Source organism: Sminthopsis crassicaudata, chromosome 3, assembly GCF_048593235.1.
Source record: "Sminthopsis crassicaudata isolate SCR6 chromosome 3, ASM4859323v1, whole genome shotgun sequence".
Lineage (NCBI taxonomy): Eukaryota > Metazoa > Chordata > Mammalia > Dasyuromorphia > Dasyuridae > Sminthopsis > Sminthopsis crassicaudata.
This window is the reverse complement of record NC_133619.1, coordinates 173,836,350-173,849,336: the sequence shown is the minus strand read 5'-3', so window position 1 is coordinate 173,849,336 and position 12,987 is coordinate 173,836,350. Positions and strand designations below refer to the sequence as shown.

General features: G+C 34.1%; 1 protein-coding gene and 1 pseudogene across 3 annotated transcripts in view; both read right to left on the bottom strand.

Moving 5' to 3' along the window:
• Positions 1-12,987, bottom strand: part of TMEM255B (transmembrane protein 255B) — a 117,439-nt gene that overhangs the window by 19,297 nt on the left and 85,155 nt on the right. For 2 of the 3 annotated variants that reach the window (XM_074299596.1, XM_074299598.1), the window contains 2 exons: positions 7,361-7,441; positions 843-928 (listed from right to left, as the gene is read on the bottom strand). In XM_074299596.1, the coding sequence (XP_074155697.1) occupies positions 843-928; positions 7,361-7,441 (167 nt within the window). The remainder of the gene's footprint in view (positions 1-842; positions 929-7,360; positions 7,442-12,987) is intronic. The other variant, XM_074299597.1, reaches the window with a different exon arrangement.
• LOC141565175 (U6 spliceosomal RNA) lies at positions 10,026-10,126 on the bottom strand (annotated as a pseudogene).

Below are 12,987 nucleotides of genomic sequence, written 5' to 3'. Positions count from 1 at the left end.
CCAATTTCTACCTTGATGTTCCTAACAAAGAGGTACAGTGAATAGGGCATTGAGTTTGGAACTCTGAATTAAAACCCTAACACCAATATTTATCAGCTGGCTGGTCTTGAGCAAGTCTTTTAACCTCTACATACTTTAGGAAATTCAGTAGGACTTATCTACCCAGTGTTAAGCAGCTATCAGCTTTGATCTGGGTCCATGCAGGAAGTCCCCACATGGAGCATCCCTTTCTTGATGAAGTCACACATTTTATTTGTGTGTGAGGGCAGGACTGTGGGATAGGGAAAGCAAAGTGATTTTTTTGTTGTTTTTTGTTTTGTTTTGTTTTTATTATTTAGTAAGACCACATAACACTAAAAACATGCAAAATGGAAAAAGGTTCCAGAGGCCATCCATTTGCACATTTTTATCATAAACTCATTTGGAAAATGCATGGAATATACATAGAAGAAATAGAACTCCTGGTTTACAAGATGGCAGCTTTATTATTGAGATCTTATCTAGATGACCAGTAAAATTTCCTTGTAGTTCTAGAGCTTAATCTTATAAGACTGATTACTTGATGTCTATGCAATGGAAGTATCTACTGAGAGGATGGCATAGCTTTTATGTGGTTTTCTGCAAGACCCCAAACTGTTCTATTTGTCTACTGTACAACAATGAATAACAATGCTCTGTCATCCCTGGAAATCTTGTACTATAATGAGAGAGGGCCAAGGTTGTTGCAAATTCACTGTTTTTAAAGCAAATAGCAGCAGAAGACACTTAACTAGACCCTAATCTATTGTGCTGGAGGATGTGTGCAGGAAGAGGAAGGGAGGGTATGGGGAAAAGGCACTTACTTCTCACAGTTGTATAAGTCACAACAGTAGCATGTATTGCTTTTCACTTTTAGTTGGCACTTGCTGGTCAAGGAATGGCAAGTGACCTGTAAGCAGAGAAAGAATTTCAGTTATCTCAACTGTTTCCACCTCTATAACACTTCCTGCTCTGCTACAGAAAGTAGAAAATCTTCAGCTTCACACACACCAGAATTTCTTTCTACTTTTCTGTGCTTTCAAGACCATTTGACAAGAAAAGAAAAAATACTGTGAAAACAATTTCAAGAGAGGCAGAGCATATCTTGTTCAGTCACTTTCAGTCACATCTGCTTCTTCCTTTTCTTGTCAAAGATATTGGAACAGTTTACTATTTCCTTCTCCATTTCATTTTACAGATGAGGAAACTGAGGCAAATAGAGTCATGTGACTTGTCCAGAGTTACACAGCTAGTGAATATTTGAAGCCAGATTTTGACTCCAATTCTGGCACTTTATCTACTGCACCATCTAGCTACCCATAGAACATATATTGCACTGGAAGTATAGTCACAAAGTTCTTATTCCATCAGAGAAATTATCTGAGTAACCTGGGTCATTTAGTTCTTCTTTGGATTCTTCATCTGTAAAATGAGGGTGTTGGACTTCATGTCCTCTTAGGTCTTTTCCAGTCCTTATCTAAGATTCTACAATACTAAAATTATAAGGATTCTATTTGCTAGCAGGAAGCTTTCAGAGGCGAACATCTTCATCTCTCCTCGAAAAGCTACTCTGTATTGGAAGACTTTTGTAAGTGATAGCAAAGTGAAGAAAATGGAACCCAGAAAAGGGATACATGATGACAATAAAGCAAATGTTAACAACACTAATGGAGCAGCTAGGTGGCGCTGTAGTGGATAGAGTGCCTGGCACAGAGTCAGAAAAATTCATTTTCAGGAGTTCAAATCTGTCCTCAAACCCTTACCAGTTGTGTGAATCTGGGCCAATTATTTAACCTTTGTTTCCCTCAATTTCCTCATCCATAAAAAGAGCCGAAGACGGAAATGGAAAACCTGTCTAGTATTTTTTGCCAAGAAAACTTCAAAAGGGTTCTCAAAGAGTCAGACATGACTGAAAAAAGACTAAACAACTAACAACAATCAAATTAAAGGATTTATGGAATGATCTCAGTCTTGGAAAACTAGCAAGAAGACACGCTTTTTCCCTCTCAGTAGTGAGGTGGGAACAACAAATGAGAAATGTGTTATAAATCTCAGTTGCTAAATGGGCCAGCTTGGATTAAATGTCTTTCTTTGTTATAAGGAATGATTCAATAAGGAACATGAGGGAGGGGAAGTTAAGGGGAAATGTCTGTTGTATAAAACCAAAAATCAACAATAAAACCTTTTTCAAAGATGTTTCAGAGGAAGACACAAAATAAATGTATGTTATTCTCATTTCATTAACACTTCTGCTTTTATTAATCAAAATGCAAATAGTTTGAATTTTAGAGTAAAATGTCATCTAGTATGATTTGTGCCTTGGGATATTTTAGCATCTAGATATAGAATAAAATTAAAATTGGGTGACACAATGGATGGGATGCTAGACCTAGTGTGAAGAAAATCTAACTTCAAATTGTACCTCAGACACTGAATGTATCACCCTGAACAAGTCACATAACTTGTCTGCCTCAGTTTTTCCATCTATATTACATGGGAAAGATATTAGCACCCATCTCACAAGGTTGTTATGACAATAAAAAATAATATTTACAAGGTACTTTACAAACCTTAAAATGCTACATAAATACTAGTTATCACTATTACTAAGGGCAATGTAGCTAGTCTGGAGGCTATTAAAATAACTCAAAGAAAAGGAATAAATGTGGGAGATTTTGTGGAAGTAGAATTTACACAGGATGATGATTGACTATAGGGGAAAAAGGAAGAGTGAAATTATTTGAATATAATTCCAAGGTTTCTTAACATTCTAGATCAAAGGGGGTTTTTAATCTTTTTTTGTGTGTGTGTAAGCCATGGACCACTTTGACAATCTGATGAAGTGTTCAGAATCATGTTTTTTAATGTGTAAAATAGAATTCATAGAATGACAAAGGAAATCAAAGATTACTGTAAACAGAGATGACATTTTCTTCATTTAGGTTCACAGGTTCCTCGAAATCTGAATGTGGACTCCAAGCTAAGAATCTTTGTTTTAGAGTGAGCTCAGGTCTTAGCAAGAGGACATCAAAATCAATTAATATCTTTAAGTCCTTTTCAATTCTAAGATTCTATGATTTTGAATCTTCTGATTTTTCAGGATATTATTCATCCTATTTGTGGGGGAAGTTATCTGGCAAGAGACAACGAAAAGGGAAATATTACAAAATGAAGAGAGATGACTGCCTTTGTATAAACCTTAATTTTGATATTTTGGAAACTGCAGAATTCCATGATTCACAGATATATAAGCATCACCAGAAGAATACTGACATTTAAAAGAAGGACCTTGTTTTGAAGAGATGTTGGATGATTGTTAGGAGTATTATGGAATTCCCATATGTCAGCCTCTTATCACTCACAATGACTGTCCTAAATATATATTTTGATATATCAAATCTATGGACCATCTCACCAATTATATTTCTTAATTAAGACTATTGGCAATTTTTCCATCTACTCAGTTTTTCCTGTTTGGACTATTAAGCAATATTATTTTAAGTGTTTACAAATATCAGTATAAGAGGCTTTCTTTCATAGTCCACAGAATCATTGATAAAAATGAGAAGAATATTTTCACCAAAAAAGTCCTTACTGTGATATGCTATTTTCATAGGAAGTTTATAGGAGAGAGAGACAACTATGCCATAGTGGAGAGCATTCCTAGACTCAGGAAGACTCCTGACTGCAGCTCTGGACAAGTCATGTAAGTGTTCAAAGTCCCCCTAAGTAATTCTCTAAGACCATAAATTGAAGAAAAGATTCCTATCATTATTGACAGAGAATGTTTCTCACTGTAGTTACAATAAAATAAAATAAAAATCTGGTATAAAGAAAAATAAATGAGAAAATAGCTATGTGAATTCATAGTTATTGAAGTCCTTTCAGCTGTGGGGAGTTTTTTTATTTTTCCCCAGTGGTAATATTGTGTGTAATCCAATTACCTGAATTCTTTTCCTATTTTGAGAATCAATTACTCAAGGGAGAAAAAAATTAGAACACAAAGTTATGCAAGGGTGAATGTTGAGATTCAGTTGCTCAATATCTTCAAAACTATATCACCCCCAACTTCTTTTTCACCTTCAAAAACTGTCTAGTTCAGCTTTTTTCCCCAACTTTGTTTTCTTTGCTACTATTTCTAGTTCCTCATATAGCAAACTGGGGTTTGTCATGCTAGTGTCAAAATTTAGTAGCCTCAAATGTCATCAACAGAGAAATTATTTATTTTGGAAATATTAGATTTCCCCGACATTTTTCAATTGTTTATTGTATTTTCACAGTTTCATCCTAAACATTCTGTCTTAACTTATTTAAAAAAAAATCGCATTGTATTTTCCCTGAACACTCTTCACTTTTTATGTACCAGTACTACACATAATTTCCCATCATTCTTCTTCACAAATTTTTCAAATAAATTTATATCTTAAATCAGTGTTTCCTTGTTAGCACTTTTTAGCATAAGGAGATCATGTTTATGGGTGGTTCCTAGACTCATCAGTATCTCATTGTAGTGACATTGTAGTGTAGATCATTTAAACTTTTATAGGAAATGGTGAGAGTCTCTATTCATATCTGCTTGTTCATCTAGTCCCGTTCACCAGGATACATGATTTATTTACATGAGTAAGATTAGAGCAATTATAAATTATAAATAGTAAATAGAAATCAAAGAAGGTATACAGACGAGAATATATTAAATAATGTAGAGAATTAATGAGTTCCCTTATTGGGAGCAATATAGCTCAACCAAAAGAGAGAAAGTCCCAGATCTCATACAAAGAGAAATTCCCTTATTCCCAAGTAAAGCAAGCCAGATTGAGGTGCCAGCTCCTCTACATTTTGGCTTCTTTCCAGACTCTCACTCCCTTCTGAAACCTGAAGAGAATCTGGAAGCACATCTTCTTTCTCAAAACTGAGAATTAGAAGATTATAATCTCTCTTCTTTTTCAACCTCTTGCCAACCCCACCCCTCACTCAGCAGAGTATTGAGTAATCATTCTCTACCAGTAAAGAAACTGTTTTGTCCTAATAAGCTGATAACTTATTGTACCCAGACAACTAATTCAGAAATGACTCCCACACTAATAATCAGCCATTTTCTGTCTTTCACCTTCCTTTTTCATAACATTTAGTGAATCTAAGCTGATGTTGTCCTTAATTACCATACGTCTCTCCTTAGAAAACTCCTTAAGTTTCTTGGAAAGAAACTCAACTATCTAGACCTACTGGGGGAACTAGGAGCAGTTGCAGTAGTAAGAGGAGTAGTAACTATAAAAGTAATAATAAATTATAACTCAGCTTTAAAAAGGGAATATTCAACAGGAAGCCAAGAAGTGGACCTGGAATTATATTAGAAAAGAACTCTGGTTTCTCCAAGGATCAAAGTAGCTAAAAGAAATAGTCTGATGACTAAATTAAAAAAAAAAGTAATCTAGCAAGGAAAGACTAAATAACCCAATGGGTTGGACTTTAGGAGGAACTCTTATTTGACTGTATAAGGAGAGGGAAAATCTGGGAAAGACTAACCAGTGTTTGAAAGGTCTAATGAAAGTGTACCTATGCAGTGAAGGTGGACAAACCTTTTAAGCTTCATTTTGTTATACATAAAATGGGAACAGTAATACTTGAATTACCTATTTGTCAGACTTCTTTAAATGAGGGAATCACTTGATAAAACTTATCGTGATTTTTGCTGTTGTTTAGTCATTTCAACCGTATTTGACTCTTCATAACATCATTTGGTGTTATCTTGGCCAAAATACTGAAATATTTTGCCATTTTCTTCTTCACCTCATTTTATAGATGAGGAACCTGAGGCAAACGGGGGGGGGAAATGACTTGCCCAGGGTCACACAACTTGCAAGTGTCTGATGCTGGATTTAGATTCAAGAAGATGAATCTTCTTGGCTCTAGGCCTGGCACTAGATCCCCTATGTCACCTACCTATCCCTAAAGTGATATAGAAAATGTGTTATTTTTTCATTTATTTTCTGGACCTGTAATTTTATTAGTATCAAGAGTATCTGGTGAGGAAGCTTCCTCTACCAATGCATATCATTAACTATGATATTCAACTTAGAAGTTTGCTTGGAACACTGAAAAGTTAAATGACTTACCCAGATTTCCAGTTGTATATAGAAATAAGGTTTGTGACCAATTCTTCCCTACAGTAAGTTTGGCCTTCTATCTACTCTTCTTCTCTGACTGTATTATCATCATAGTTTTTTATTTTAATAATATTTCATTAACCCTCAAATGCTTGTAAATTTTTATTGTTATTGTGCAAAACTTGAATATAATTTGTCCTCAAAGATTTCTTCACATTATAGTAAAAAGTGTGGGTACTTTAAAATAACTAGGTACCCCAGTAAACACAAAAGAGCATGGTAATCTAAGGGCAATTAAGAAGGGAAGAGAATGAATCCCAGGGCCTCATTCCAAGACAACACTCCTGGGACCTTGAAGTGATTGAAGCCAGCTAAGGGGCCTTCTTTGGGAAACTACTCTGGGGACCACATTGCATCAAAGCACATGATTCTTGTTTAACATTCTCCCTTCCCCTCCTCACAACTAAGCCCCAATACACATGAATTTCAAAACATCTATTCTCTGAAATATTCTATCAAGGAATTTGATGCAGTTCCAGTGACTTTCTAAGAGCCAAGGAACAAATTGTGAAGAAGGACATCTGGCTTCCCATAAACCATGGGGTCATTTGTTTTTCATTTTCCTTTCTGTGAATCCCTCCTCCTTTTTCATTTGTAACAGGTTGACTAGCCCATGCTAACTCAAACTAACAGAACTAGCAATAGATAGGAAAGTAGCAAAGGAAAGGAAACAAATGCTATTTCAAGATGAAATGTACTTATGTTTTGTCATATACTTTATTATTTATGGCATTTTGATGTAGCTGGAAATGGGGGGAAAATTCACTATGAAGAATACTAACATTCTTGACTGGTAGGTCAATATGTTGGATGTTAGAGTATCTTAAGCCAATGTAGATTTGTTGTCAGCTATTTATTGCAATAAAGTCAGTATTAGAAAAAAAAAACTAATAATAAACTTCATGGAAAAAGTCATACAAAAATGAACAAATGAATTTCCAAGAGACCACAATGTACCAAAAATGGAATGTAAATAATATTGCCAAAATAAATACAATTGATTTTTAAGCTGTCTAAAAAAATAACGAACCACAGAAAATAAATTACCCACCACGACAGGAGATGTGGGAAGACCTGGTAGAATTGGAATATTACATTTTCTTTTAGAGAAGAACACAGGAAAATGTGTTAGATCTTTAAAGTTATCGACACACAAAGCAAAAGTTTTTATTTACCTCAGTCTGGTAGACGTCATACAAGAACCCTACCCCACTTGAATAAAACTGGCACCTTCCAGTGTTGAGAGGCCTCGGCTCCTGGGGGCAAATAAATGAATAAACATAATTGGAACAAAATTACTTTTATATTTAGCCCAATAATAGCCAGAGATAACATTAGCTTAGTCAGTCAGCCAGTCAGCGAGGCACCATTTCTCATCTTTTAAAAAAAGGTGCCAAAACAGACAGGGGCAAGACCGAGGAAGATTGCTTTTGTCCTTATGCCCACTATACTTTGTCCAGAATCTTGCCTAGGAGAAGATCACCATGTCCCAGCACATTATGTAAGGGATAAAAAAGAAATCCACATATGTGTTTTCCATCAGTCCAACATGGTTTAGGTGCAGAGAAATAGATCATATGCCCTCCTGAGATTCCTTCCTATGATTCTATTACACCCACACCCTGTTATTTTATCTCCCAAAGTTTGTTAATGGAAATATTGGGTTCACCATTCCATACATAACATTTCTACTCATAAAAAAAAGAAAGAAAGAAAAAATAGTAATGATGATGAGCAATAAATTGGGGCAAAATTTTCCCAGAACAGAGATTATAAACTTTGGAAAACTCGTGAATCCTTTTTTTTAAATTAAAGCTTTTTATTTATAAAACATATGCATGGAAAATTTTTCAACATTTACTTTTTGCAAAGCCTTCTGTTCCAAATTATCCCCTTCTTCCCCCCACCCTTCCCCTAGATGGCAGGTAGTCCAATGTGTTAAATATGTTAAAATATATGTTAAATTCAATGTACGTATAAATATTTAAACAGTTATCTTGCTGCACAAGAAAAATAGAATCAAGAAGGGAAAAAACCTGGTAAAGAAAACAAAATGCAAGCAAACAACAACAGAAAGAGTGAAAATGCTATGTTGTGATCCATACTCCGTTTCCATAATTCTTTCTCTCTTTGGGTATAGATGGCTCTCTTCATCACTGAACAATTGGAATTGGTTTGAATCATCTCATTGTTGAAATTAGCCATGCCATGTATAATGATCTCCTGGTTCTGCTCATTTCACTCAGCATCAGTTCATGTAAGTCTCTCCAGGCCTCTCTGAAATCATCCTGCTGGTCATTTCTTACAGAACAATAATATTCCATAACAATATTATTATCCTTTTAAGATATAGGGGTAAGCTTTAGAAAGTTAAGGCTTTGCTACTTAAATGACAGTGTTAAATGAACTCTGAGAAGATCCAACTCATTATCTATAAAAATAACATACAATGGACAGAGGTCTGAGACAGAGGTATAGGAGCAATCTTTACTTCAATTCAACTCAATTCAACAAACACTTATTAGCTCCTATTGTATGCAGAGACTAAAAGAAACATAAAAATTAGGTAACAAACTAACACACTGTCCCTTTAAATTCTTGGAGTTTATATATTGGGACCAAAGGGGTAGACAAAACATTAACTCATGACTATGACACACAAAAGGATATAATATGGGCATATTGTATAAAAGATGTACAAAATAGAGATCTGATACACTTTTCTAATCCCTCACATTGGTAACCAGTTGTTTTTCATCTATTAACATTAATCTAATTTTTTTTGTATGTGACATTATTCAGTGCTTACCTCTAATTTTCTTAAAGAAATTCTTCATTGTATTTGGGTATGTTTTATTTTATCCTACCCTTAGTTTTATATATATCCTAATATTTTTTGTTTTTATATCATTTTTCATTTCCCAAGATTTCCCAACTCCTGTAATATATATCAAGCCATAGTTTGTAACAAAATTGAAGAACAAAAAAGTAAAAGGAAAGCAGTTTAACAAAAACAATCAATGCATCAGTGATATCTTTTAAAACTAGCATAACAGTATCCTCTACCCCCTTCTCACTTCTTCAAAGAAGGGGAAAATATATATTTTGTCAGCTCTTCTCTAGAGCCAAGACTGGTGGGGTTTTTTCCATTTACATTGCTTTAATAATTTTGCATATTTTTTTAGTTCTTCTGGTTTCTTTGAATTATATAATCTTCTATCTTCTATTTCTCAGTCTTGAGCCATGTTTGACAATTTTTCCTTGTCTATCCCATGTCATCCTCTGCATTTAAGTAATTGAATATTAAAGCACAGGTAGAATATATATATATATATACATGAAATAGACATTATGTGCGGTAATAATATCTAGTGATATTTAGTATACTATATAGCAATATTTATTTGTTATATTTGTGGGTAAATATACATATATTAATAATCATATTTCAAAAGTCTTATCAAATTCTTCATAGAATTCTCTCCTTATCCTCTGCAACAGATATTAACAGATAAGCTGCAACTATCTGCATGGTGACCTTTTTGCTGATGCACAATAAATTTAGTTCAATGTAAGATAATTAGGTATAACCTATGAAATTTTTTTTGTTACATCTAATAAATTCAATTTTTTCAATGATCTTTTCATCTTTTCAAGGAGAACATGAGTCATCTTTCCATTTAGATACTATATCTTTATGACTTCTGCTTTTCCATAGCATAGGAATTACAATATTGCTAGGATTTGCTTCCTCCGCAATGATCCTAATATTGCTTCTGGGTTTCTAAAGTTCCTTGTTTGGTACTGTTATTTTTTAATGTTGTTTCTTTGTGGACAATAAAAAAAATGGAATGCTTCATGAATTTGCTTGTCATTCTTGTTCAGAGGCCATGCTAATCTCTATCTCATTCTAATTTTAATATATCTACTACCAAAGGGAGCATTGCTATTTTTTAATTGGTAAGCAAGGGAAATGCCATTATCCATGCATATTCAATCAATGTCAATTGTAAATATTTGTTAATTCTATTGATGGGCTTGAAATAATTGAAGAATTATATGACCAGTAATACAGAAGCTTTGAGGACAAAAAAAAAAAAAAAAAAAGCCATCTGCTTGTCCCTCTCTAACAGCAGCAATGCCAAATAGTGAGGACTAAAGAAAAAACTAATAAATTAAGGTTTAAACTCACCTCCAAGTCATAGTAAGATGACATCTAACTATAACTCATAAAATCACATAATAAATATACTAGAGAGATACACAATAGAATTTCTGAACATCATTTTTGTTATTTCCTCTGGAATAGACTCAACCCAATAAAATTAGTTGAACTCTTTTTTAAACAAATCTTACTCATTAATTCTAGGGTGCAATTAACTCTAAGTGATTGGTTTCTGTTCCTTGTCATATTAGATTAATGATATAGGCACGATATAAAACTTCCATTTCTTTATGAATCCTCTTCCTAATGCATAAGTACTGATGATGCAGTTTCATGATTTATGTTTGCTTTTGATTGATCAATCATGATTATTGTTCTGATAAATAAGCCTTATTAGCCTGAATTAAGCCAATATGTTATTTGCTGTGTTTCCTAGATGAATCACATTAATTTAGTTTTATAAATTAATGTGAATCTGGAGTCTGTATTTCACTGGTTCTAACTTCCTTATATTCTAGAATCAACAGCACTAATCTTTTTGCAATCCAAAGTTCATGACTTTGAGCTTCCATTATCTCAGTAATGATTACCTACCGTAATCAGTCATCTATCTTCCAACAAATTGAAATATTAGAGTTTTAATGTCTCTAGAGAATCAATGGCCAGGAAAGAAAATAGACCTTTAGGGTGCCTACTATGTGTCAATCTCTCATTTGATCCTCACAACAAACTTTAAAGGAAGATACAATTATTATCCCTATTTTACAATCTAAAAAACTGAGTCAGGCAGAGTTAAGTGACTTGTCCATGGTCATACAGATAATAAGTTTTGGATAGCAGTTTTGCAGTCATCTTCCTGACTCCAGGCCCAAAATCTATCCACTGGACCACCTTGTTGCTCCTACGTGGAAGGCATAACCTGAAAGCAATCACACAAGTGTTCAGTCATCTATGATAAAACTATGTATTTCATCAACTGCTATCCTTGCCAGAAATAATTATCTTGAGAACCTATCAACTACTGTTGAAGACTTCTCTAGAACTGCTGATCTTGATATTATTAATATCTACCTACTATACATAATATGTACCTACTATACATATATAACATACTAATATGTACCTACTATACATAACTCTTCTTCATATCCAGATTTCTAGGACAGGCTATTATACAACATGTTCTTTGCTTGATTTCTATGGATTCTTACTTAGAAAAAAAATCAGACCAGTATGGGGGAGCCATATCAGTATGGGGGAGCCCAGCATGGAAACTCCTACCATTGCCTTAAGGGCAAGATCTGTCCTTGGTCCATAGTAGGCACTTAATAAATGCTCATGGCCTAATTGATGCATATTAGTAACTCATCTGTTATGTAGTCATAAGTCAATAAGCTTTTAAGTGACTTGTGAATGATCAAAAATATATATATTAACCTTCTATCTATTCTATATGAAGAGATTTGCCTTATGTTACATGTAATATTTCTTCTTTAACTGAACTTTTGTGTGTTTTTGTGTTTGAGGCTTAAGTTCTGGTTTAAGAAATATGTGTACTTGTCTTATTGTTGTTTTCCTAGGAGAAGAAGGGGTAAAAGGGTAAAGGTACTGTTCTGCACTTATCTGTAGGTGATGGAAGGGATAAGAACTGGCCTGAACCAGTCAAAATGCAAAGGAATAATTGGAATATTGAGAATATTTGAGGATTAAGGATATTTAAGAATTTGGGATATTTACCTGAGAGTAAAATTCTCTCTCTCCTATTTCAGAAAAATGTTCTATGAAGCAAAGAATATCTATTTATTTGGGGCTTAATCAAACCCAGAATCAGCATCATTTTTCATGAGAAAAGGTATTTCATAGTCTGCACTCTGCAGCTTCCATTAAAATCCTTCTTCAAGGGTTTATCATAGCACTGAAGTAACTCCTAAGTTCTTAGTGCATGGCAGCTTTAAGTATGTGTCTAATGACAATCTGTGTCTTTATGGGAACAGATAAGTTTAAGTGGTTCTTTACTAGAAAATTGGTCTAGTGATAAATTGCAGGAATTATGGGGTGGGGAGGGAGAAGCACTATAGTCCATAAAGACCCAACATATATAAGTGCCTTCATCATTAGGGAAAAGTAGCACTGGAATCATAGGTTCTTGAGATACTGTGTAAAGAAGCCACATTGGTAATATGGACATGGCTCTGGGTCTATTAGTTGATGCTAAGAAGGAGTCAAAAAACTGCATTGGTACTAAGGGAAATTTACTGACAGAGCCATTAATACTAAAATGGTCATGGTAATCATCTCAAATCATATATAAAATTCCTATTTACACATGGCATTGTGCCATGTTCTCTGAGTACTGGTCTTGACTAGAGCTGCTGCATTCATTCTGGCTTCTTCTCTTTATCTGCAAAAAATTATAGGAATTATAGTTGAAAGAGGTTATAGAGACCAAACCCTTCATTTTACGGATGACAGAACTGAGGCCCAGAGATGGTAAAGGAACTGTCATGGGTCCCACAAATGTAGAATGAGGGCTCAGTTGGTCTTGGGAGAAATAAATTTACTCCAACATTTCACATAAATTTATCTGGACTTCTTAAGAAACTAATTGTTCCTCTAATACTGATCCTCTTGTTCTGA